At 50.1% G+C, this 21,087-nt stretch overlaps 1 protein-coding gene across 1 annotated transcript in view; it reads left to right on the top strand.

The window, feature by feature from the left end:
* Positions 1-21,087, top strand: part of COL4A1 (collagen type IV alpha 1 chain) — a 138,591-nt gene that overhangs the window by 101,017 nt on the left and 16,487 nt on the right. Inside the window, exons 23-41 of the mRNA XM_041731386.1 lie at positions 1,677-1,760; positions 2,240-2,310; positions 6,460-6,651; positions 7,220-7,388; positions 10,190-10,282; positions 10,371-10,475; positions 12,248-12,345; positions 13,288-13,438; positions 13,877-13,990; positions 14,642-14,809; positions 14,898-14,987; positions 15,826-15,978; positions 16,109-16,207; positions 16,316-16,405; positions 17,418-17,557; positions 17,982-18,108; positions 18,203-18,283; positions 18,694-18,792; positions 19,784-19,834. Coding sequence (XP_041587320.1) covers positions 1,677-1,760; positions 2,240-2,310; positions 6,460-6,651; positions 7,220-7,388; positions 10,190-10,282; positions 10,371-10,475; positions 12,248-12,345; positions 13,288-13,438; positions 13,877-13,990; positions 14,642-14,809; positions 14,898-14,987; positions 15,826-15,978; positions 16,109-16,207; positions 16,316-16,405; positions 17,418-17,557; positions 17,982-18,108; positions 18,203-18,283; positions 18,694-18,792; positions 19,784-19,834 — 2,175 coding nt within the window. The remainder of the gene's footprint in view (positions 1-1,676; positions 1,761-2,239; positions 2,311-6,459; positions 6,652-7,219; positions 7,389-10,189; positions 10,283-10,370; positions 10,476-12,247; positions 12,346-13,287; positions 13,439-13,876; positions 13,991-14,641; positions 14,810-14,897; positions 14,988-15,825; positions 15,979-16,108; positions 16,208-16,315; positions 16,406-17,417; positions 17,558-17,981; positions 18,109-18,202; positions 18,284-18,693; positions 18,793-19,783; positions 19,835-21,087) is intronic.

The raw sequence follows: 21,087 nt of genomic DNA on the forward strand, positions 1-21,087 counted from the left end.
GAGTACCACATTCAAAGGGTAAACATCTTTCTTTCGAGCCAAATCACAGATGTGTGCTGGAACACTCACCATCTCTCCAAGTTCTGTTCCAATAATCAGTGTGAACAGATCAGCTGCCCTGGGGCCGCCCTCTTGCCCCTTCGGCTTCAGCATTATCATGACTGTTTTCCCGTGTTTGCTCTGACACCAGCCCAGGACACATCCTCCTCTCATTGTCGTGCAACAGCGGGTTCTCACCACGTCAGGGGTCCTATCTGAACATGTTATACACCTTGGACAGCCCCTTATTGGTGTGTCTCTTAACAGCTACAGAGTAGAGTGACCAGGAGACTGCCCCCAAAACCAACCCCACTGGGCACCATTGCTGGCTTTGGATTGCAAAGGATTCTTCCTTTTCCAAAGTCTATAGCACAAACCTACATGAAAACAGCTGCAGCTAACACCTTAGAACTCTAAATTTCAGAGGCCCCGGTGGAAGTGGTCTCAGGAGTTGTCAGGGAGTGCCACTGAGCATTCAGTGTTGGTAAAAACCAACCCATACTTGTTGTTTTAATTTTATTTATTTATTCATGAGAGACACAGAGAGAGGCAGAGACACAGGCAGAGGGAGAAGCAGACTCCTCGTGGGAAGCCCGATGTGGGACTCGATCCCAGGACCAGAATCATGCTCTAGGCTGAAGGCAGATGCTCAATTGCTGAGCCACCCAGGCATCCCACATACTTGGTTTTTAATGAATCCTTCCAGTTACCAGCTGCTCGGTGCTCCCTGAGATGGGCCGTCTCACTTAATGACACGGGACCTTTGAGACGTCCATCCTGCCCTAGAACCACCAGCCTGCCCAGTCCTTGGTCAGTGGGGCATCTCCCCACAAGCAAAGCCGTGGGGCCCAGTACTCAGCTGGCTGCCAGCTGACCTGCACTGTCTCCATCCCACGGGAGTGAGGGGTGGGTAGTGTGCAGGACCAGGGCCTGGGGCTGAGGTGTGCCCGCTGGGCCAGGGTTGCTCCTTGTGCGGGGCACTCTGACTTAGGCCTGGTGTGTACCTAGAAGGCAGGCATTTTAAGGCTTAGGACACAGGTTTATCTGAGACACTACATGGCCTTATAGCTTAGCTTGAAAATCGAGATGTGAGATGTGACAATTTCCCTAGTCAGAATTTCCTCCCCTGAGTTCTATGCTACAGCCTCTCTTCCTCTCCATCCTCAGGATCAGGGCAGGGGTGTGTTCCTGCTCTCCTGACTTCTCACTCCCATGGGTCACCCCTCAGCCTGTAACCCAGGTGTGAGGGCCAGGGCTTCTGTGCTCAGTTTGCTGAAAAATGCTCAATCTAGGAGAAAAGCTGTGGGATGTTTTAGAGACAAAGATAAAACTAGAGTGATCAGAGCTTTCCAGGTGGTTGGGCAAGCTGCATTTCCAGGCCACTTTTTGGTGAGGCGGTTCCCATCCTTTTGCAGGGCGGAGGTTCCGAGGGTACCTGCAGGACCTGTGGGTGTGTGGTGTTTGGGGGGGGCGGGGTGGGCAAAGGGTGTGCCCCGGGACAAGTGCACACGGCCAGCCAGCAGGGGTGCCAGGGCGCATGTCAACACGGTTAATGGCAGCTTGTTCTCACTGTGTTCTGCCACTGCAGATGCTAATGGTCATGTGCACATATGTGTACCCCTGTGTTCCCTTTGTAGGTCAGAAAGGAGACAGCTGCCTCATCTGTGACATGGCAGGACTTCGGGGGCCCCCTGGGCCACAGGGCCCCCCGGGAGAGATAGGTAAGACCCCAGAGCTGAATGGGACCCTCACAGTGAAACAAATTTTGCACCACGAGGGACCTCAGTTTCTACATTCAAAACTAAAGCCTAATAATGAGGATTTTAAGTCATACTTCCAGGAGTTTGTCCACTTTGTGGAAAATCATCAAGCAGACTTAAAAATTAGCACCATGAAGATTTCTTAGTAAAAGGACAATAGTGTACAGTTCCCTCAAACAAAGTGAAGGGGATGTGTGTGGTTGAAGTGGTCCCTGGGTATGTGTACCCATGGGGGGGCTCATCAGCAGTTGCTTGAGTGGTGCTTGTCTGAGCCTGGGGCCCCTGCTTCCCCTCTGAGGCCCACTTACTCTGTGGAGGTTCCTCAGACATCGTCCACTTGTGTGAAGATCTCTGCGCCCTTGAATCTTGAAAATTACAGTTTGGGGCGTTTGAGGATGTGTCTCATCTGTGATGTGCTGCATCTCCTTGTCTTCCAAAAGGTTTCCCGGGGCAGCCAGGGGCCAAGGGTGACAGAGGCTTGCCCGGCAGAGATGGTCTGGAAGGATTGCCTGTGAGTAAACCTGTCTGAGTTTGCGTGCTTACTAGAAGTTGCCTACACACCGACTAAGAACGGCGCATATTGTTGCTTTGGCAAATACAGCTCCTGCTGTATGGTTTGGGCACAGGTTCAGTATGGCTTTGTGGAGCAGTCTAGAATTACTCCCTGTGTCCCTCACCCAAGGATGAGCAGGACTGTTGAGTCCAGAAGGCACATCTCAGTTGCCTCTCTCCTCACCTGCCCTGTACCTGTTCTGTTCCAATAATCAGTGTGAACAGATCAGCTGCCCTGGGGCCACCCTCTTGCCCCTTCGGCTTCAGCATTATCATGACTGTTTTCCCGTGTTTGCTCTGACACCAGCCCAGGACACATCCTCCTCTCATTGTCGTGCAACAGCGGGTTCTCACCACATCAGGGGTCCTATCTGAACATGTTATACACCTTGGACAGCCCCTTATTGGTGTGTCTCTTAACAGCTACAGAGTAGAGTGACCAGGAGACTGCCCCCAAAACCACGTCAGGGGTCCTATCTGACCCCTGCACCTGTGTCCAGGTGCAGCTATGTGTCACCTTCCCGCTGGGGCTCTGGGGGCTCTTGAAACAAACGGTGCCACCTGTAAGCAGCTCCGCTTCATTGCGCATCACGCCCGTAACTTACAACCATGTTAGTAAGTTCAGCGCCAGCATTTTCGGTGGGGAGATGGAGGAACACAGGCCTGTTTCCTTGGAGGAATTCAACATTTTTTAATTCTTCTCTCACAGAGGCGTATTTTGAAAATTCCTATCACCAATATCTATTGTGAAGATGCTTTTCCAAATCTGTAAATTAACTAATCTCTCTCACATCGACGTGAAACCTTTAAGTTAAATGAAAATCAGCTCCTTAACTTTCCTAGTTTGTTTAAAAAAGAAACCATTGAATAGAAGAGAATTGCCATAATCCCAGCCACTGAAGGGCATTTTACTGCCCATAATCAGCTCTGTCTCTAAAGTGCATGAACCTTAGGGTCTGGTTCTTGTATTTTCTTTGTTCTTCTAAGCTCTAAGCCTCAATGAGTTTCTGCACTTTTTTTTTTTTTAAGATTTTATTTATTCATGAGAGACACTTTCTTTCATTACTGCTTTCCCTTTTGCCTTTCTTTCTTCTTCTGTCACAGATTGAAAGTCAAATCTTTCACATTATTCCTTTTAGTTGTAGCTCTTTAACATTTGCAATTTTTAAAACTATTACTGGCAGCATCTATAAAAGCGGGTCAGGGCAGAAGTGAGTTGAAATGGCAGCAGAGCAGCTGGGATTGAGCAATCACCTCCTCCTTTTGAAGTTAGATCTTGGGATTCTGCTTCCAGAACCTTTCTGGTGCCTGGGGAGCTAAGTTACAAGTTGCAATTGTTTAAAATAGTTCTAAATAAATGAGAAGTTCACATAACTGGGAAGCCCTGACTCTGGTGGGGATCAAAGACAGAAGAGCTTTGAAGAAGCAGAAGAGGATGCTTTTAACCTCTGGACATGGTCTTTATCTACTTGGCCTTCCTGGAGACTTCCTGCCTCGACTCTGCCTGAAACCCCATCCAGATACCAGCCCCCCAGCCCCACATCTTATAAAAATGGGATAAGAGGGAAAAGTCCTGATGAAAAAGAAAATAAAGCAAAGGTGCTACATAACTTCTAACACCCTGCCTTCCCCATCAGGAGCTCCTTTCTCGGCAGATGGCCAAGGTTTCTAAAAACTGTTTTTTTGGGTAAATACTTTAATTGAGGAGGTAGTGTAATTTTTGTCATATTTGAAGCTGTAACTAGCTCACAGATTGGGACCCTCTCATTTCGAATGAGGCTGGGGCTACAAGAGGTGCCTGTGAACCAGTGGAGCAGGAAAGTAGATGATGAGAAGAGATAAATGCTCTGATTTCCTATTTGATTTAGATAGCATTTCTGTAACATGTCCTTTTGAAGGCCGAGGGTTGGATTTTGGAAAGACAGGCAGAAGAGGCTGGCTCCTGACAGGGACCTGAGCGGGTTTTGGGGCTGTCGGGACAAGTTGAAAGGAACTGTGACACCCCACAGTGGCAGCACTTTATAGAAGCAGATCACGTTGTCATTGGATCTCCTCCCAATTTATGGAGCCACGGTGAAGTGTTCAAGGCAGCGTTTGATTCCTCATCATTTATGTCAAGAGATGTAGATCCAAAGACCTTTGAATTGCATAAGATGAAGATGTTCTGTGGCAGAGAAGCCACAGGAGATGTCCTAGGGTCAAAATGTCACCTTTACCCCCCCCCCCCAAAAAAAATCTAGATTTCTTCCTTGAGTAATAGCCATCAAGGTCACCATTATTAAGATAAAAAATTATATTTCTGGGAGGCCTGGGTGACTCAGTTGCTAAGCATCTGCCTTCTGCTCAGGTCATGATCCCAGGGTCCTGGGATCGAGTCCTGCATCAGGCTCCCTGCTCAGTGGGGAGTCTGCTTCTACCCCTGCTTCTGCCCCCAGCCCCATCTCTCATGAATAAATAAAATCTTTAAAAAAAGTATATTTCCTTGCTGTATGCTCACAGTCCTGGAAAACTGTATTTCTAGGCTGTGAATAATCACCATAAAGTAACACTGATTCTTCCAGGTTGAGAAAAATATACATTGGTTGTAATTTCTTATATTGGTGTGTATTTTTTATGGTGAAATTGCCAGTTCAACTCCTACTTCAACCAGCACCTCCCTAACTGCAGACACAAAGGACGCAGACTTAGAAGGCCTTAGGCCGACCCTCAACCCCCTGAAAGACCGGTGGACAGAGAGGGACATGCAAACAGATATTGTTAAGAAAACAGAACAGTTTCCTGTGATGTGGACCATACACTGTCCTGTAGAAACCCAAGACACCCATCAGGAAGACTTCGCAGAGGGGTCTATGTTTAGCTGGGATTTTACCTCCAGATTAAAAGCTACAAAATATGACAATACCTTTTAAAAAAAAAGATTTTATTTATTTGAGGGAGACAGAGAGAGTGCAGAAGCAGAGAGAGAGAGAAGCAGACTCCCTGCTGAACAGGGAGCTGAGTTGGGGCTCAATCTCAGGACCCCGAGATCATGACCTGAGATAAAGGCAAAGACACATAACCCACTGAGCCACCCAGGCGCCCACCACAAATAAATTTTAATTAAATGATGAATTTTCCATGACCCTCACCAAGGTTCTTTGAGTGTCTGCTCCCTCACCTGCCAGGTAGTGCTTTCAATATTTTGCTGGCACAGCTGAGTTCAGAGTCAGGAGTGGTGGGCCAGGGGCTGTGACACACAGTGGGCTCATGATAAATCCTGCCCACTCTAAAATCCAAAGATTGTGTGAGTTTTGGTCTATCCCTTGTCGCCAGCTCCTTCCTCTCTGTGTTGCTCACCCACACAGAAGTGCATGTGCACATGTGACTCGAATGCATCCAAGAGCCATTGCAGAGGGAGTGTGTGAGAAAGAATTCAAATTAAGTGAATTGTCCAAGAGTCTGAATCCTGCCAAGTCAGCAGGGAGGCCGAAGGGAACAAGTACTTGAGACAATTACTTGAAACCTTATGAACCCCAATTCTCAGAGTGGCTGGAAGAGAGACCATCTGTGGGTGTGGGCGTTCCTTGAAGATTTAACTTTCCAGGAACTGAAAAATGTGCTAGGGTGTGTCTCCTGGGAAAGTCCGTTCTATTCTGCTGACTCTTCAAAACAGCGGGGATGGAGCTGGCTGGTGCTCACTCCCCAGACTTTCCTCTCTTACCATCCTGCCCTTGGATGCTTCACCCATCTGCATCCGAAAGTCCTTTCTCTAGTTCCTGGGCTCAACAAGTCACACACTCTGCAGCTTCCAACTCTTTCTCGAATGTTCTTTTGAACGTCAACGGTTGTAAGGGACATGCAAGTTACCCAGGCTGGGTGCCTGGTGCCCTAGCCTAGTCTCTGTTTGCAATACCTAGTAAAGACCCTTTTTTAGGTATTTTTAAGAGAAACAGAAGTGAGAGGTCAGATCATGGCTTTGTCACAGAACTATTGGCCTGCTTATAGAAAATATGTAAGATTAAACATATTGCCATTTTTCAAGGAGGTGGCTTCTTAATATCATTGTTGGCTATGTAACAAGCATGGTGGCTCATTTTTTGGACTGATGTCTTCCTCTTTGTGCTTGTAGGGTCCGCAGGGTGTACCGGGGCTGATGGGCCAGCCAGGAGCCAAGGGAGAGCCTGGCGAGATTTACTTCGACGCCCGACTCAAAGGAGACAAGGGAGACCCGGGCTTTCCAGGACAGCCTGGGATGCCAGGCAGAGCAGGGTCTCCTGGGAGAGATGGCCATCCGGGGCTGCCAGGCCCCAAAGGCTCCCCGGTATGTTTATTTCCAGACTGGAAACATGTACTTTATGAGCGGATCTGCAAAGAATGAAGAAATGGATTATTTTAATTGTTATCTATATATTTTCACTTGGATGGTGATTATAACACATGAATTGGTTCAGTGGTTCTCAGAGACACTTAAGTCTGCAGACGTTGGCGTTGATGCTGTTGATGGGAACAGTGTGGGGGCAGTGCACGGGTGTCTCTGACGCATTTTGGGCCATCAGAAAGGCGTCTGTATGTTGGGTGTTTGGATGTCAGATAGTGACGTTTCAAGTTAGTGGCATGCAAGTTATACTTGAAAAGACAGTTCCAGATCCAAATGCTGCAGTCTTTGAAGTGTGTCCATGTGTGGGGAGGGAGGGTGCCTGCCCAGCTTAGACAGGAATGCTGGTGTTATTTATTAACTGCCAGTTGACCTTTGTAGGAGAGTAGAAGTCAATAAACACCATAAGCCAGTTAAACTCTGATACTTATTTACTACAGATGGTGGAAGAATGTGAGATGAACATGCATTGGTATGTCTGCTGATAACGTGTCTTTTTCTCTCTGCTTGTCAGGGTTCAGTAGGATTGAAAGGAGAGCGTGGACCTCCTGGGGGAGTTGGATTCCCCGGTAGTCGCGGTGACATCGGCCCTCCTGGGCCTCCAGGGTTTGGCCCCATTGGCCCCGTTGGTGACAAAGGACAAGCAGGTTTTCCGGGGATCCCTGGGTCCCCAGGCCAGCCAGGTGAGGCCTGAGGACCTCAGGTACACAGAGCTCTGGGGATGGGAGTCTGGTGTCACTTCTTCAAGGAGGTGGGCAGATCCCACCCTACTATAGCCATACTGTACCTTGTTCACTCACGTAGAAAATGAGCCAAGTAATGTGTAGACCCTGGCTGTAAAGCATTTGAATTTATAGATGCCTTTTCTTATGATAAGTGTACAGTACTTCCAGGTCAAGTTGGGCTTTTCCGAGGAAGGGATACCAACAAGAGCCTGTTTTTTTTTTTTTTTTTTTTTTCTCTTTACCTATGCTCTGTATCTCCCTGGCGAACTGTCCATTTGGGCTTCTGTATGTTCCAAGCCAGGTAGTCTCATATCTCTCCTGATGGGTGGGTGCCTGTTGACTGATTCTGAGTGGTTTCAGCCTCACCATTGCTGTTGGATGCTGTGCTGGTTTCAGCCACTTGCACACTGTGTCTCACGTGGGTGTGTGTGCCAAGCACTACACTGACTGGAGAGGCATCGGTGGCCAGAGAGGTGTGGGCCTGCCCTCCTGGTGCTCACTGTCTGGGGCTTGGAGGAGCATGTGGAGCAAGGCCGACACACTCAGCCCACCCTCATGCCCTTTATGTTATGGGGACAGAGGTGGTAAAGGGGTGACCCCAGACTAGGCACATGGCAGGCTCCTGAGAGCTGTCCTGTCGCCTAGAGCATCCCAGGCTGACAGAGGCTGGGAAGGGCGTGGGCACAGGGAGGGAGGGAAGAGTCCAGTATTAAGAAATATCCTAGTTGTAAAAATGAATTAAGGGCTTCAAGGGCTTCGGGTGATTCAAGGTAAGGAAAGCTTGAACAGCGTAGTAACTAAGTAGTAACTAAGTAGCTGCATGACCAAAGCACCCACGAGGACTCTGCAGGAGGAATTAGATGACAGGTGCTCCCCTGTATTTGGGGGGACACATTCTAGGGCCCCTCTGGAGACCTGAACCTGGGATAGTACTGAACCCGCACACACTATGTTTCTGCTGCACGTACAGACCTGTGACGAAGTTTAGTATTAAGTTAGGCCCAGGAAGAGATGACCAGCAGTAACCAGGACTGAGAGAGAGCACTGAAGACCACGCAGCATAATGAACATAGTGTGCATGTCTCTCTGTCTCTCAACATCCCTTCCTGTCCTGCGTTCACCCCTTTTCTTGTGATGAGGGGACGTGACAGCGTGCCCTAGTGGCGAGGTAGTGCGAGGTGAATGACACGGGCACATATGCAGCGTCAGGTTACCGTACAGATTCTGAGCCGCGTCATCTGATTCCACGCTGTGGTTGATGGCGGGGAACCAGACACACAAAGTAAAACTGTTGATAAGGGGAGACGACTGTATAGCCTTCATGCTCACCTATGTGCCACTTCTGTCACAAGCCATATACCTAGCCAGTCTATCTGAGTTTTATCAGGTCCTATCCCGCTGGCAACTCTTTCTCATTATGTCATAGTGTAAAATTCAACATGTCCTCCAGCGCAGGGCATGTTGGCCTGTCTGTTGGATGTGCAAGCCTAGCACCCTAACGTATTTCTCATTGTCATTCTCATTGTTTGTGTGGTTAATGAATACCAAACACCGTCTCCCTTGGTAATTGTTCTGGGTTTAGCAAGGATCTCAGAAATGTTTCTTCTGTGACCCTCTTGGGGGCTGAGAAATCCTGGGTTTGACCTTGGAACACCCTCGTCTTAGAAAAGGGACCTCAGATCTCTTTCCCCAGAGCGAGAGCCTGACTCCAAAATCAGCCTCTCAGGTGTTCTTTGAATCTGAAAACTTGCAGAGCTATAAAAAAGCATCAGACCCTTCTTGGCCAGAAACTACCATTGGAAAAACCAACTAGGGCACAGATGCATCCTAGCAGGAAGGGGAGGAGGAAGGTTCCTGATGGAGGTGCTAACACACTGTTGGTCAGCTGTCTGCATTCTGCAGCCTGCTTGGCCATCCAGACCTAGGAATCTATGGGATGAGAAACCTTGTCTTCTTTGATCTGCCAGTCCTGTTTACTCTGGTGACATTAAAGGCTTGTTCCCAGACTGGAACTGATAGCAAGTATCTGTTGGGGTCAGTCGGTTGACATTTCTCTGAGTCTATAGCTAAAGAATGTGTTGGCTTTTCCTGGGAGGCCCCACGTGTCTTGCATCCATATAGGGTGTGTGAAGAGTCCATGGACAGGTCTTGGAGGTGACCCCTGTGGTCCTCTCCTATCAGCTAAATCCTGACCCCCAGTGGATCTCCCAGGCACAAGCGCCCAGGGCTGGGCTGGACCTCCTGCCCCTGCTGCTCCACATGGCACACAGCCGCCCAGCTGCGTGCTTGCAGATCATGCTGAGTCACCCACTTAGCACATCCTGAAGATAATTTGCCACCAGATGAACATGATTTAGGTCTGCCTCAAAGCAACTTAGAATTGGCCTTTTCTGATAAATTGAAAGAGAACAGTAAAAGTGTTTTGACTTTTTTGAGACAGGCTAATTAAGAAATTACTTGGGGTCATCTCACCTCTTGTTATTACTATAGATTTTCTGTTTTTTTGTGACTCTTATGTTGGGCTCTTAGGGAATACATGTATCAAACATCTAGGTCCTTGTGGATATAAATTTTGGGGAAAAGAGGAAGAGCTCTCTGTGAAGGATTCTAGAAAGGTAGAAGCAGGAAGTGGAGGCATGCAGGTGGGGCTGCTTTGCAGGTACATAGTGTGTTAGGGACACAATGCAGGCTCTCTCACATGGAGTCCTCACTGAGGACAGGATGCAGGCTCTCATATGGTGTCTTTGCTCTTCCCCCAGGTCCCAAGGGTGAAGCAGGAAAAGTTGTGCCCCTACCTGGTCCCCCTGGAGCACAGGGACTTCCAGGATCCCCAGGTTTCCAAGGGCCGCAAGGTACTTTTAGCGTTCTCTTTTGCCCGGAGGTACACTTGGAACATTCACAGGTTTTTCTCACACTGCCTGTCGGTCTTGCTCATGACAGGTGACCGAGGTTTTCCTGGAACCCCAGGAAGGCCGGGCCTCCCGGGAGAGAAGGGAACTATCGGCCAGCCGGGAATCGGATTTCCAGGGCCTCCCGGCCCCAAAGGTAAGCCTGCAGGACAAGCCCCTGGGGCGGGGCCTGGGACGGGGCCACTGCTGTGCCCACAGCCCACTCAGGCCCCACCGTAGCATCCGGTCCCTGGCTGGTGGCCGTTCTGTTCACTGTCGTGGGAATTCTAGGGGAGAGGAGGGAGGCATGGATATGAGCACACCGGTTAGCAACTTGCCCTTCAGGGGAGCTTGCCAAAGTCCAGAGGACAATGAATTCAGTTACTGAGGTAGTGGGGGAAGCAGCGCCTCCCAGTGGCGCGGGTTGGCTGGCGGCGGGTTGTGACCCGCAGCCACCGGCGGGGGGAGCTGGGCCTCCTCCTTGGTGCAGGGGATGCACAGAGCAGCTGGAGCTGTGCCAGGCTGGATTTGGATCAGAGGGTGGGGAGCTGGGGGCCATGGGGAGGGGGCTTTGCTCTCAGGGGAGAAGGTCCCCACACCACAGAGCCTGGGTCCACGTGGGGCACTGACGTGTTAGAACCACAACTTCTTTTTGGAAACAGTAAGACAGTAAGAAGGACAGTTTCTCCATTTCTGTTGCTTTCCTGGGTTGTGGGTCTGTCAATCCTGCGGGTGGGCCATGGGCCCAGACATAGACTTGCCGTCTCAGACCTCGGTCCAGGGCTGAGCAGGCGCTGTGCACAGTAAGAAACATCTCTTTCCTGTTTGGGCCGGTGTCCTGACCCTAGTCTTACTGGCCATGTGAGCAAACCCAGTGGAAAGAGCTCTCCTAGCTTGTCACACCTGCCGGCTGGCCTGCAGGCCTCACACTCCTCTGGGCACTGCGTCACGCCCACACATATGATCATGACCACTTCCGTCGGGCTTACACAGCAGAAGGCCCTCAGCAACCCTCCAGGTTCCCGGGGATAGTGCCAGGCCTTTTGCCTGTTCCCAAGCCCTACCTGCTTTCCTGGGAGCGCCACACCGCCGTCGCAAGGGGGAGAGGTTAGCGGGTAAGGTCTCCTAATTGGAGGCTGGCTGCCTACTTGCACAAAGTGGGTTGGCAGTGTGGATGCTGGTGGGCGGTTAGGTCCACTCTGTCAAGACCCTTGTTCCACAGCCCCACAGCATGTGTGATCGGGTTTGCACCTGGTCACACTTGCAAATCACTGTGGTCCATGGACCTGCACATACCTACAGGGGAAACTTCGTGCACAATAGAGCCATGGGGGAGCTATTAGCCCATCAGGCCCTGTAGGGTTGGGGCCCAGACTCTCAATAAATGCACCATGCACATCCATTGCGGTGTGGCCACGTTCAAGGACCCATGGTCTATAGCAGTGCTGTTCGAACTGGAGCATTTCTGGGAATCCCAAGGCATCTCGTGAAAATGCGGGTCTGCTCCCATGGATCTGAGTGGTGCTCTCGAACAAGGTGGTTGTGCTGCCCCAACCATGGCCACACATACAGCTGCAGAGTGTGAGTGCCACCCTAGGCTGCACATGCTGTGGTGGTCTTTGATTTGTTCGGGAGGTGGGACAGGAGGAGAAACTGAGAGGAAGGAAAGGAAGAGGGGACAGGTGGGAGAGAGACGGGAAGGATGGCTGGTGCTGCATGAGGTCCATGGCACCCAGGCTGCCCCAGCTGGCGCAGATGGCTCCTCCAATGGCCAGGGTGACCTCATGTTCCTCTTAGAACCACCTCAATAGGGTTCCGTGTTGTTGGCCAGTCTAGTTGGTTCAGGGGCGTCTGAGCAAGAATGAAGGAAGTGAAGAAAGTGGGTAATAGCATTAGTACATCAATGACTTTTTTGACTCTTCATTACAGGTGTTGATGGCTTACCCGGAGACGTGGGACCTCCTGGGAGTCCAGGTCGCCCGGGATTTAATGGCTTACCTGGCAACCCAGGTGTGCCTGGCCAAAAGGTGGGTACTGAGTATTGTCTGGATTGCTGTTCCTTTATCCTTGTTATGAATTAGACGCATAGATTGTGGTTTATTAATATCGGGACACATTGCACCTGCGTGCTTTGTTTATTAAAGAAATAGCACAGGATAGAAAAGAAGGAAGTGCATGGTGCGTGGTAGTTGGTGTTTGTGGGAGAATCAGTTCTTCTGGCTTTAGGAGTTTGTGCTTGCCTATGTGTGTGCCGCGTCTCGGGGTACATGTGTGTCTTACTGGGAGTGGCAGGAGAAGGCTGTGGGAAAGCCATCCAGGACGGTCTAGTTTTACTGACATTCTGGTCCAGTAATTCTTTGTTGGGGGGCTGCCTTGGACATGGTGGGGTCTTTAGCCACCTCCCCCGTGGCCTCTACCACAGACACTAGAGGAATACCCTGCATTCACCCCCAGCTGTGACAACCAAAACTATCTCTGGGCATTATCGAATGTCACCCAGGAAAAAATATGGCCTTGATTGGAGACCCATGGGCTAGCATGACTTCGGGACTCTCCTTACCTCACACATCCCCTGCCTTTTGCTGATACTTGAAAATTCTGCTCGGCATGTGTAGCTGATCAAAGGTTACATCTCTTCCTGTTCTGATTATAAAGGAAGGGAAGTGAAATTGCTGGAAGGCTTCATGTGAAATAGGAGAAAGGGTAGTAGTTTCACCTTGCCAATGAAAGAGTTAGCCTGGCCTGTTCTATTAGGAAGGCAGGTAGAGGCTGTGGGGATGGAGTAGGTGTGCACACGGGCAGGTAGAGACTGTTGGGATGGAGCAGGTGTGCACACAGGCAGGTAGAGGCTGTGTGGTTTGGGCAGGGGCACATGTGTTCTTATTAACCATCTGCACTTACGCCCTTGACTTGATGAGATCATGGAACATGCTGGTGAGTTGGCTTCTCTGTGCTTTGGGAATTTCCAGGGAGAGCCAGGAATTGGTCTGCCAGGACTCAAAGGATTACCTGGTCTTCCTGGCATTCCTGGCACACCCGGGGAAAAGGGGAACATTGGAGGACCAGGCGTTCCAGGAGAGCATGGTGCTATTGGCCCCCCAGGCCTTCAGGGAATCAGAGGTAACTTCCTTTTTTTTTTTTTTTTTTTTTTTTTTTTAAGATTTTAGCAAGACAGAGAGGGAAAGAGCATGCACAAGCTTGAGCAAGGGGAGGGGCAGCGAGAGAATGGGGCTTTCAAGCAGACTCTGTGTCTTACAACCCTGAGATCATGACCTGAGCTAAAATCCAGAATTGGATGCTCAACCAAAGAGCCACCTGAGTGCCCCAAGGTGACTTCTTACAGACAAATCTAGATGGCGGCAGGGGCTGGGCCTGTGTATTTGGTGTCTGCGGAGCACCTATTAGGTGCTCTGCCAATGTCTGTTGAATGAATGATGGAAATCGTAAAAGGCTAGAGCTTATGGTCTTGTGTTGTGGTTTATTATGTGGGTGGGTAGCCCGTGCTATGAAACATGCTGTGATCTATGTGCAGTTTATTGACAATTTCTTCCCATTCAGGTGACCCAGGACCACCTGGATTACAAGGTCCCAAAGGAGCTCCGGGAGTTCCTGGAATCGGCCCCCCTGGAGCAATGGGCCCCCCTGGAGGACAGGGACCACCAGGGTCCTCAGGTGATGGGACATCCTTCCAGAATTATTCCTCCCCAGGGCATGCTCACGGAGGGGAAGGGATTGGCTCAGGATTAGTGCCCCCTCGTGAATAAGAGGCACTTTGTGACAACAAGTCTGATTGTTCACTTAAAGGAAGAGTTGTGAGTGTCTTTTCCTCCCACTGGGCTTGGTTCATGTGCAAGAGAGCCTCCCCTTATTTAGTGACACTTTTATCTCCTTTAAGATGACTGGCGTCTCCATCTTACCTTTCTGTGGGGGGTTAGTAAGTTGTGGATAATGTGTAAACTAGTTGGTGCATGGCTAGGAGCTGCCTTTAGTGACTAGTCCTGGAGCTAAGTCAGTGCTGGTGGGCTGACAAGACGATCCTGAACACGGATGAAAGGCAGCTAGTGTTTCGAGCGAATGCTGCAGAGAGGCCTGGGGGTGCTAGCAGGGGTGACTGCTCCCTGCTGATGGCAGAAAGGAGGGCATGGTCTCAGACCCAGACCTTGGCTTCCAACGCTGCTACCCGGGACATTGGGAGCCCCTTGGCCCCCAGCATGGGTATGCACACTCATATGGCCCTCAGAAAGCTCCAGCTAAGCCCAGAAGGGTGCCCCGCAGAGCTCCCCACAGATCCTGCTAACTGTGCTTGCTCTTTGCTCACCTCAGGCCCTCCTGGAGTGAAAGGAGAGAAGGGCTTCCCCGGATTTCCAGGCCTGGACATGCCGGGCCCCAAAGGAGATAAAGGGTCCCAAGGGCTGCCTGGCCTGACAGGACAGTCGGGACTCCCTGGTCTTCCTGGACAGCAGGGCACACCAGGAGTTCCAGGGTTTCCAGGTAAATGATTTGTGCACTCCTGCCCCTGTCTGTCCATGGACCCATAGCATCTGCAATCAGTGTTTACACTCCTTCCATCTGGCCACAGGTCCCAAGGGAGAGATGGGCGTCATGGGGACCCCAGGGCAGCCTGGCTCCCCAGGACCAGCAGGCCTGCCAGGATTGCCAGGAGAAAAAGGTAGGGAGCCAGCACTCCAGAGGAGCCCATCTTATGTCTGTGTCTCCATGTCTCTTGGAAAATCCTAAATGGGTGTAGGTCATATTTCATTGCAAGAGACAGAGGAAAGATGTCCAGAAGGTCAGACAAGGGTTGGGAAGTGGGAACTCCTCCCGTGGGAACTCATGGTGAACGGTGCATGTGTGGGCAGGGGCTGTGCTCTGCAAAACCAGAGAGAAGGCAGGCTTTCAGGTGCTCCTTATTGGCACACTTGAGGGGTTTTTGTTTTGTTTTTTTAGAATTGGTGGGATCTTCAGTTGTATGAGGTCATAGAAACTGAGTCCTTAGAATCAAATTAGCAAACTGGGCAAATTTAGAAGTCTTAATTTTTATTCCTTACCTTTTATTTAAAATTGGTCCAAAAATAAGTTTTTTTTTTAACAAATTGACTTTGTGAGATATAAAAATAGTCATTTTGTTAGTAGAACAAGGAAATTCACATTTTGATGGTTTTGTATAGACTTGAGGGGAGCTGTGAACAAGCATAATAAAAGTCCTTAGGAAACAGGGTAAGTGTAAAAGTTTTAAACTGATAATAAGCAGAGTCACATATATTTTATAGTTATCAGCAAATAATGAATACTGAAAAATGTTTTTCCTGGTCATTTGCCCCGGGCCAGATTCTTCTGGGTAGCTTAGACACCTGCTATGTGATGCCTTTGTGCTGCTTTTTGGACAGGCTGTGAGCTCCTCATTCCTCCCTCAGCAGTGGCTTCTCCCAGGCAGAAGGAGCGCCACACCTGTCACTGCCTCCAAGACCCCTGGCCAGTTTCAGCGGTGTCCTCTCTTTCCTCTGCAGGAGACCACGGCTTCCCAGGCTCCTCGGGACCCAGGGGAGACCCTGGCTTCAAGGGGGACAAAGGTGACGTGGGTCTGCCCGGCAAGCCTGGCTCCATGGACAAGGTGGACATGGGCAGCATGAAGGGTCAGAAGGGAGACCAAGGAGAGAAAGGTAAGTGTCCAGAGGGTCCAGTGGCAGTGGGGCTGGAAATACAGGTCTGACCACCAGCTCTCCACTGATGATTGCAAACCAACCTTTAAAGCACATGTGGCTCATTATGACTTTTTTCTGTGATATGCAGGACAAATTGGACCAACTGGTGATAAAGGATCCCGGGGAGATCCTGGAACCCCAGGAGTGCCTGGAAAGGATGGGCAGGCAGGGCATCCCGGGCAGCCAGGTACGAGTGAAGTTCAGGTTCACTCCACAGTAGGAGCTCATGCTAAGGAAGTGTCAGTCAACACTTTTCATAGGCCTTAACCTGGTAGGTATTTCTCTGTTTTCCTAGGACCTAAAGGTGACCCAGGCATTGGCGGAACCCCGGGTGCTCCTGGACTCCCTGGGCCCAAAGGATCAGTTGGTGGAATGGGCCTACCAGGTATGTCAGATTTAGATAAAGTATCTTCTTTCTAAAGAAAAGAATGTGCCTATGCTGCTTGAGACAGGTGTGTAGGGTGATGAGTATTGCCCTGAGGGGATAATCCTGGCACGCGTGTCTTTTACACAAATGCACATCTTCAGTTCTCTGTGTTCTCCTGCTTTGGGATCAGTGGCACTTGGCTGACAGAGTGACCATTGCTTAAAAAAAAAATCACAATTCAATAAAATAGAACATGGGCTGCCTACTGTCACCTTTGATTACCTCCAAGTGACTGTCCACCTGGCCACAATCTCCCCAGTGCAGTCTGGTTCCCCACGTGTGGGCCAGCTGCTAGCACCCTTTGGTATCAGCCCAGAAGAATCTCTGGGCTCCTCTGCCCCAAACCTGAACTGGCTCCAGCTCTGCCAGCAGCGTTTGCTCCCAGGAGGCTGGTGAGAGGTGGAGAGTGCTGGCCTCGAGTGGGTCCGGGGCTAGTGCCTCTCAGAACTGGGTGGGAAGGGAAAGCCAAGGGGGGAGCCAGCCTTGCTGGCCCTCCCTATGCCTTTAAGAGGCATCTGATCACTCCCATTTGACATAGAAACATCAGGCTTGCTGTTTACACCTGTTTGTAAATAGGTCTGGGTAACAACATAACATAATGAAACCAGGTATGCATTTACTCTTGGTGGCCTGCCTCACAACCCCTCAGATTCTTCTGGATAGTGGGCTACAATTGTAGAATAAAGAACATAAAAGCCCTTTGTCATATTGCTGTGAAAATAAATATGCTAAGGGGTTAATATATTTCTTCTCTCTCTTTATTAAATGATGGTTTCTAAAAGAGGACAGGCGCTTCCTAGTGTGGCACTACTATGCTGTGGTGACTGGCATCTGTCTGCATAACTAGGAGATTGATGAATGAAGGGATATGTGTTCTTTTACCTCATTCTTGACGACTGTCAAGGTGCTGTTTTATTTTTAATATTAGTACCCTCTAAGCACACATTCACGTTTCATTGTCTGTTTATAGGAACGCCTGGAGAAAAAGGTGTGCCTGGAATCCCTGGCCCACAGGGTGTCCCTGGCTTACCTGGGGAGAAAGGAGCAAAAGGAGAGAAGGGGCAGGCTGGCCTACCTGGCATTGGAATCCCGGGCCGGCCCGGGGACAAGGTAACAGCCTCCTGCTTGGAAGCCTCCTGTCCCGGCCATCTGAGAGTCTCAGCACGTTAAGTCACTCATAACACAGAACAGGTTCCCCAATTTACTGTAAATTACCCCTCCTGCCCCCTCCTGTCCACCACGCCTTCTTTGGGAAGAATCTAGAGGCTGTTGGGAGAGAGGCAGAGTGAGTAGCAAGTTCTCAGGGGTGAAGAGGACTGTGAACAGTAGAAACGGAAAGCTGGTTCTTTCGTTCTGGTTTCCTATTTGTCCTTGTTTTTCACACATGGACTTTAGATTGTATGTTAGAAAGCTGGAAATGGAAATCTCCAGTGCAGCACTGATTTCACCAAAGTGTGTACTGTTATCCAGAGAGCGCCCACAAACACATATCCAGGAACAGATATAAAAATAATGAGCCAATGTCTACTCACAGGGAGAGCAAGGGATCTCGGGTTTTCCGGGAAGTCCTGGAGAGAAGGGAGAGAAAGGCAGCGCTGGCGTTCCAGGGATACCCGGCTCTCCAGGCCCCAAAGGATTGCCAGGGACTGTCGGCTATCCAGGTAGGTCAGCCGGGCCTCCTCCCGAACTTGGGTTTTAGGATGACAGACAAAGATCCAAACTGATGGCCTTCTGGTGTCTTATTTTTCACATCAGGAAGCCCTGGACTGCCCGGAGAAAAAGGTGACAAAGGCCTCCCAGGATCAGATGGAATTCCTGGCATCAAAGGAGAAGCAGGTAGAGACCACTTTTTAGAACGCAGATGAGGGCCTGTGGACACGAAGCCAGGGCTATCGAGGCTGAGAGTTTCCCTCAAGGTGGCGAGTCATGGACCTCATAATGTCCCCAGGGGGCCCAGCCCTCCACATCTCAGATGAAACCACCACATCTGGGGGCTTCCATGGTCTTTTGGAGGCCTAGCCACCAGTTAGGAGCTAGAACCAAAGTTGCTGAGCTGGCTGTGTAGCTAGCTCCAGTAGGTTCCAGAAGTAGGTTGTGTGTTGTGGGAGCTTGATGTATGTTCCTTGGAGGTCCAGGTGTGCTGGGGGTAGCAGCTCCCTGGGGGAATGTCAGTAAGGAGCATCTTGCATGCAGAGCAGGTGCTGTGAGAGTGTCTCTGCCTGACTAATGTGGCTTTTCTCTCCAAGGTCTTCCTGGGCAGCCTGGCCCCACGGGCCCAGCCGGCCAGAAAGGGGAGCCCGGCAGTGACGGAATCCCAGGGTCAGTGGGAGAGAAAGGTGAACCAGGTATGCCCAGCTCCTGCTCCCTTGCAGGACGAGATGCTCCTCTAGGGTCCACATTGCTCAGACTCTCAGTCCATGCCTAGTGACTGGGGCTGGGTGCAAAGTGACATCTGCCCCATGTGTCCTAATGGCTGTTTGAACACTGATGTGGACAAGGGGAGAGGCTGGGGTCAGAAGAGGGGTGGGGGCATTCAGTAATGCCTCCAGCACTTGGGGGCACCTGCCCTGAATTCCCAGTGGCATGTGAGAGAGACACACAGAAAGAGCCCAGGCTGTTCCTCTTCTGCTGGCCTTTCCCCATTCGAGAAAGGGTCCTGGGAACATTTCTCATCCCCCAAATCTGCTCCTGTCACCTTGGGGGCTACAAGCTCTGATGGTGAGAATCGTGTACGTGGTAGACTTCGTGTGTAGCGGGGGGGTGACACAATCTGAGATCCATGACCCCGCATCACGGAAAGGAGCATCCAGGAGATTGCAGTCAGGGTCCACCGCTTTCTGAAGTTCATCGTTTGCTTCCGTACACCTTATGTTTATATTGCATACATTCCTTTTCTTATAAAAACAGTTCATTAAATCCCCCACATGTCCTTTCCCCATGTCATCTTCCCACAAGCCCCTTGCTCACATGAGTGGGCTTTCCAGTGTTTACTGCCCCCAAATGCTTCTGGCTCCCCCGCCTCCCTTGAGAAAGGCTGTTGGTTGGATGGTCATCTGACAAAAGCCAATTTGTGAGTCTCTAGACAGTTGTAGAAAATACACACCTATTTGTAAGATTGTCTCTACTAATCCCATCATGGTTCTTTGCTGACAGTTAAGAGAAGTGCTGAATGATCCAGGGCATCTTAGAATAGCCATGGGATAGGATTGTCCTAGGAAGTATGATGAGCTGATTACGTGTATCCTACAAAGAGCACGTGGTATTGGCAGAGTTGAGACAGTGTTTTGTGCTGTACTTGCAGATCACCTGCTTTTTTTTTTTACCCTTCTTTTTCAGGGCTGCCCGGAAGAGGATTCCCAGGGTTTCCAGGGGCCAAAGGAGAGAAAGGTAAGGTCTGCGAGACACATTCGTCCTTTCCCGCTAACAGCTGATGCACATGGCACCAGCAGAGCAAGTGTAGTGGGTGCGAGGAAGCAGTGGGCGGGGGTGACAGATGGCTCTGGGATGGTCTCCTTTGTGCCTGCTCCTGGCCCCTGACTAACCACTGTCCAGTGCATTGTCTTCAATTCATTGTCTTCTGAAAAAGCAAGACAAGAATCACAAGGAGGGACCCTGTGGCCAGTTTTGGCAATGATTCTGTTTCATTGAAATAATTCTAGAATTTTGGTATTTAATAATTAGCAACTTTGGAGTAATACGTTAGAAACTTCACATGCAGGGATTTTTTTCCCCTATAAGTTCTTACCTTAAAAACTTTGAAGCAGTTTATTATTGTGTTTCTATCATTGGCATACAATAAAGTACACGTATGTAGAGGGTGCCATTTGGGAAGTCTTTGGTGAATATGCACACGTGTGAGAGTGTCACCACAATCAAGAAGGTCAACACATCCATCACCCCACAAGCTTCCTAGACTGCTTTGCCATCCCGTCTTGCTCTTGCTGCCCACCACTGCCATCCCCAACCACCTTTTGGTCTGTCTCCTGGCACCGTAGATGAGCTTGCATTTTGTAGATTTTATATCAGCAGAATCCTCTGTATTTCACTCTGTTTAGCTTGCCTTTTCCCCCACAGCATAATTAGTTTGAGATTCATGGGTGTGGCGGCTTGTGCCAGTCATTCCCTCCTGTTTCTTGCCAAGCAGCTCTCCATGCTGTGGCTGTACTGTAGCTTCTTTATTCATTCACCTGTAGGGGGAAGAAGCCCTTAGGTTAGCAGTGTGGTTGCTTGCAGACTCCTCTAAGCTTATGGTCCAGTGGCTTTGTGGCTAAACACTTCCTCTAAAAAGTGTAAAGAGGGCACTTGGGTGGCTCAGCGGTTGAGAGTCTGCCTTCCGATCAGGTAGTGATCCTGGGGTCCTGGGATCGAGTCCTGCATCGGGCTCTCTGCTCAGCGGGGAATCTGCTTCTCCCTCTCCCTCTGCCTGCCGCTCCCCCTGCTCATGTTCTCTCTCTCTCAAGTAAATAAATAAAATCTTTTTTAAAGAAGTATAAAGAATGACAGCTGGGAAGATCGTAGATAGACTGTGGTCAGGGTCTAGCATGTCACTTAGTAACACAGGGAGAGGGCACGCAGCTCTAGTTGTCCACCTCCCATCCCCGTCCCCCCACCACCCTGATGCCTCCCGGAAGCTGCTCCCT

This window comes from Vulpes lagopus, chromosome 16 (assembly GCF_018345385.1).
Source record: "Vulpes lagopus strain Blue_001 chromosome 16, ASM1834538v1, whole genome shotgun sequence".
In the NCBI taxonomy this organism is placed as follows: Eukaryota; Metazoa; Chordata; class Mammalia; order Carnivora; family Canidae; genus Vulpes; species Vulpes lagopus.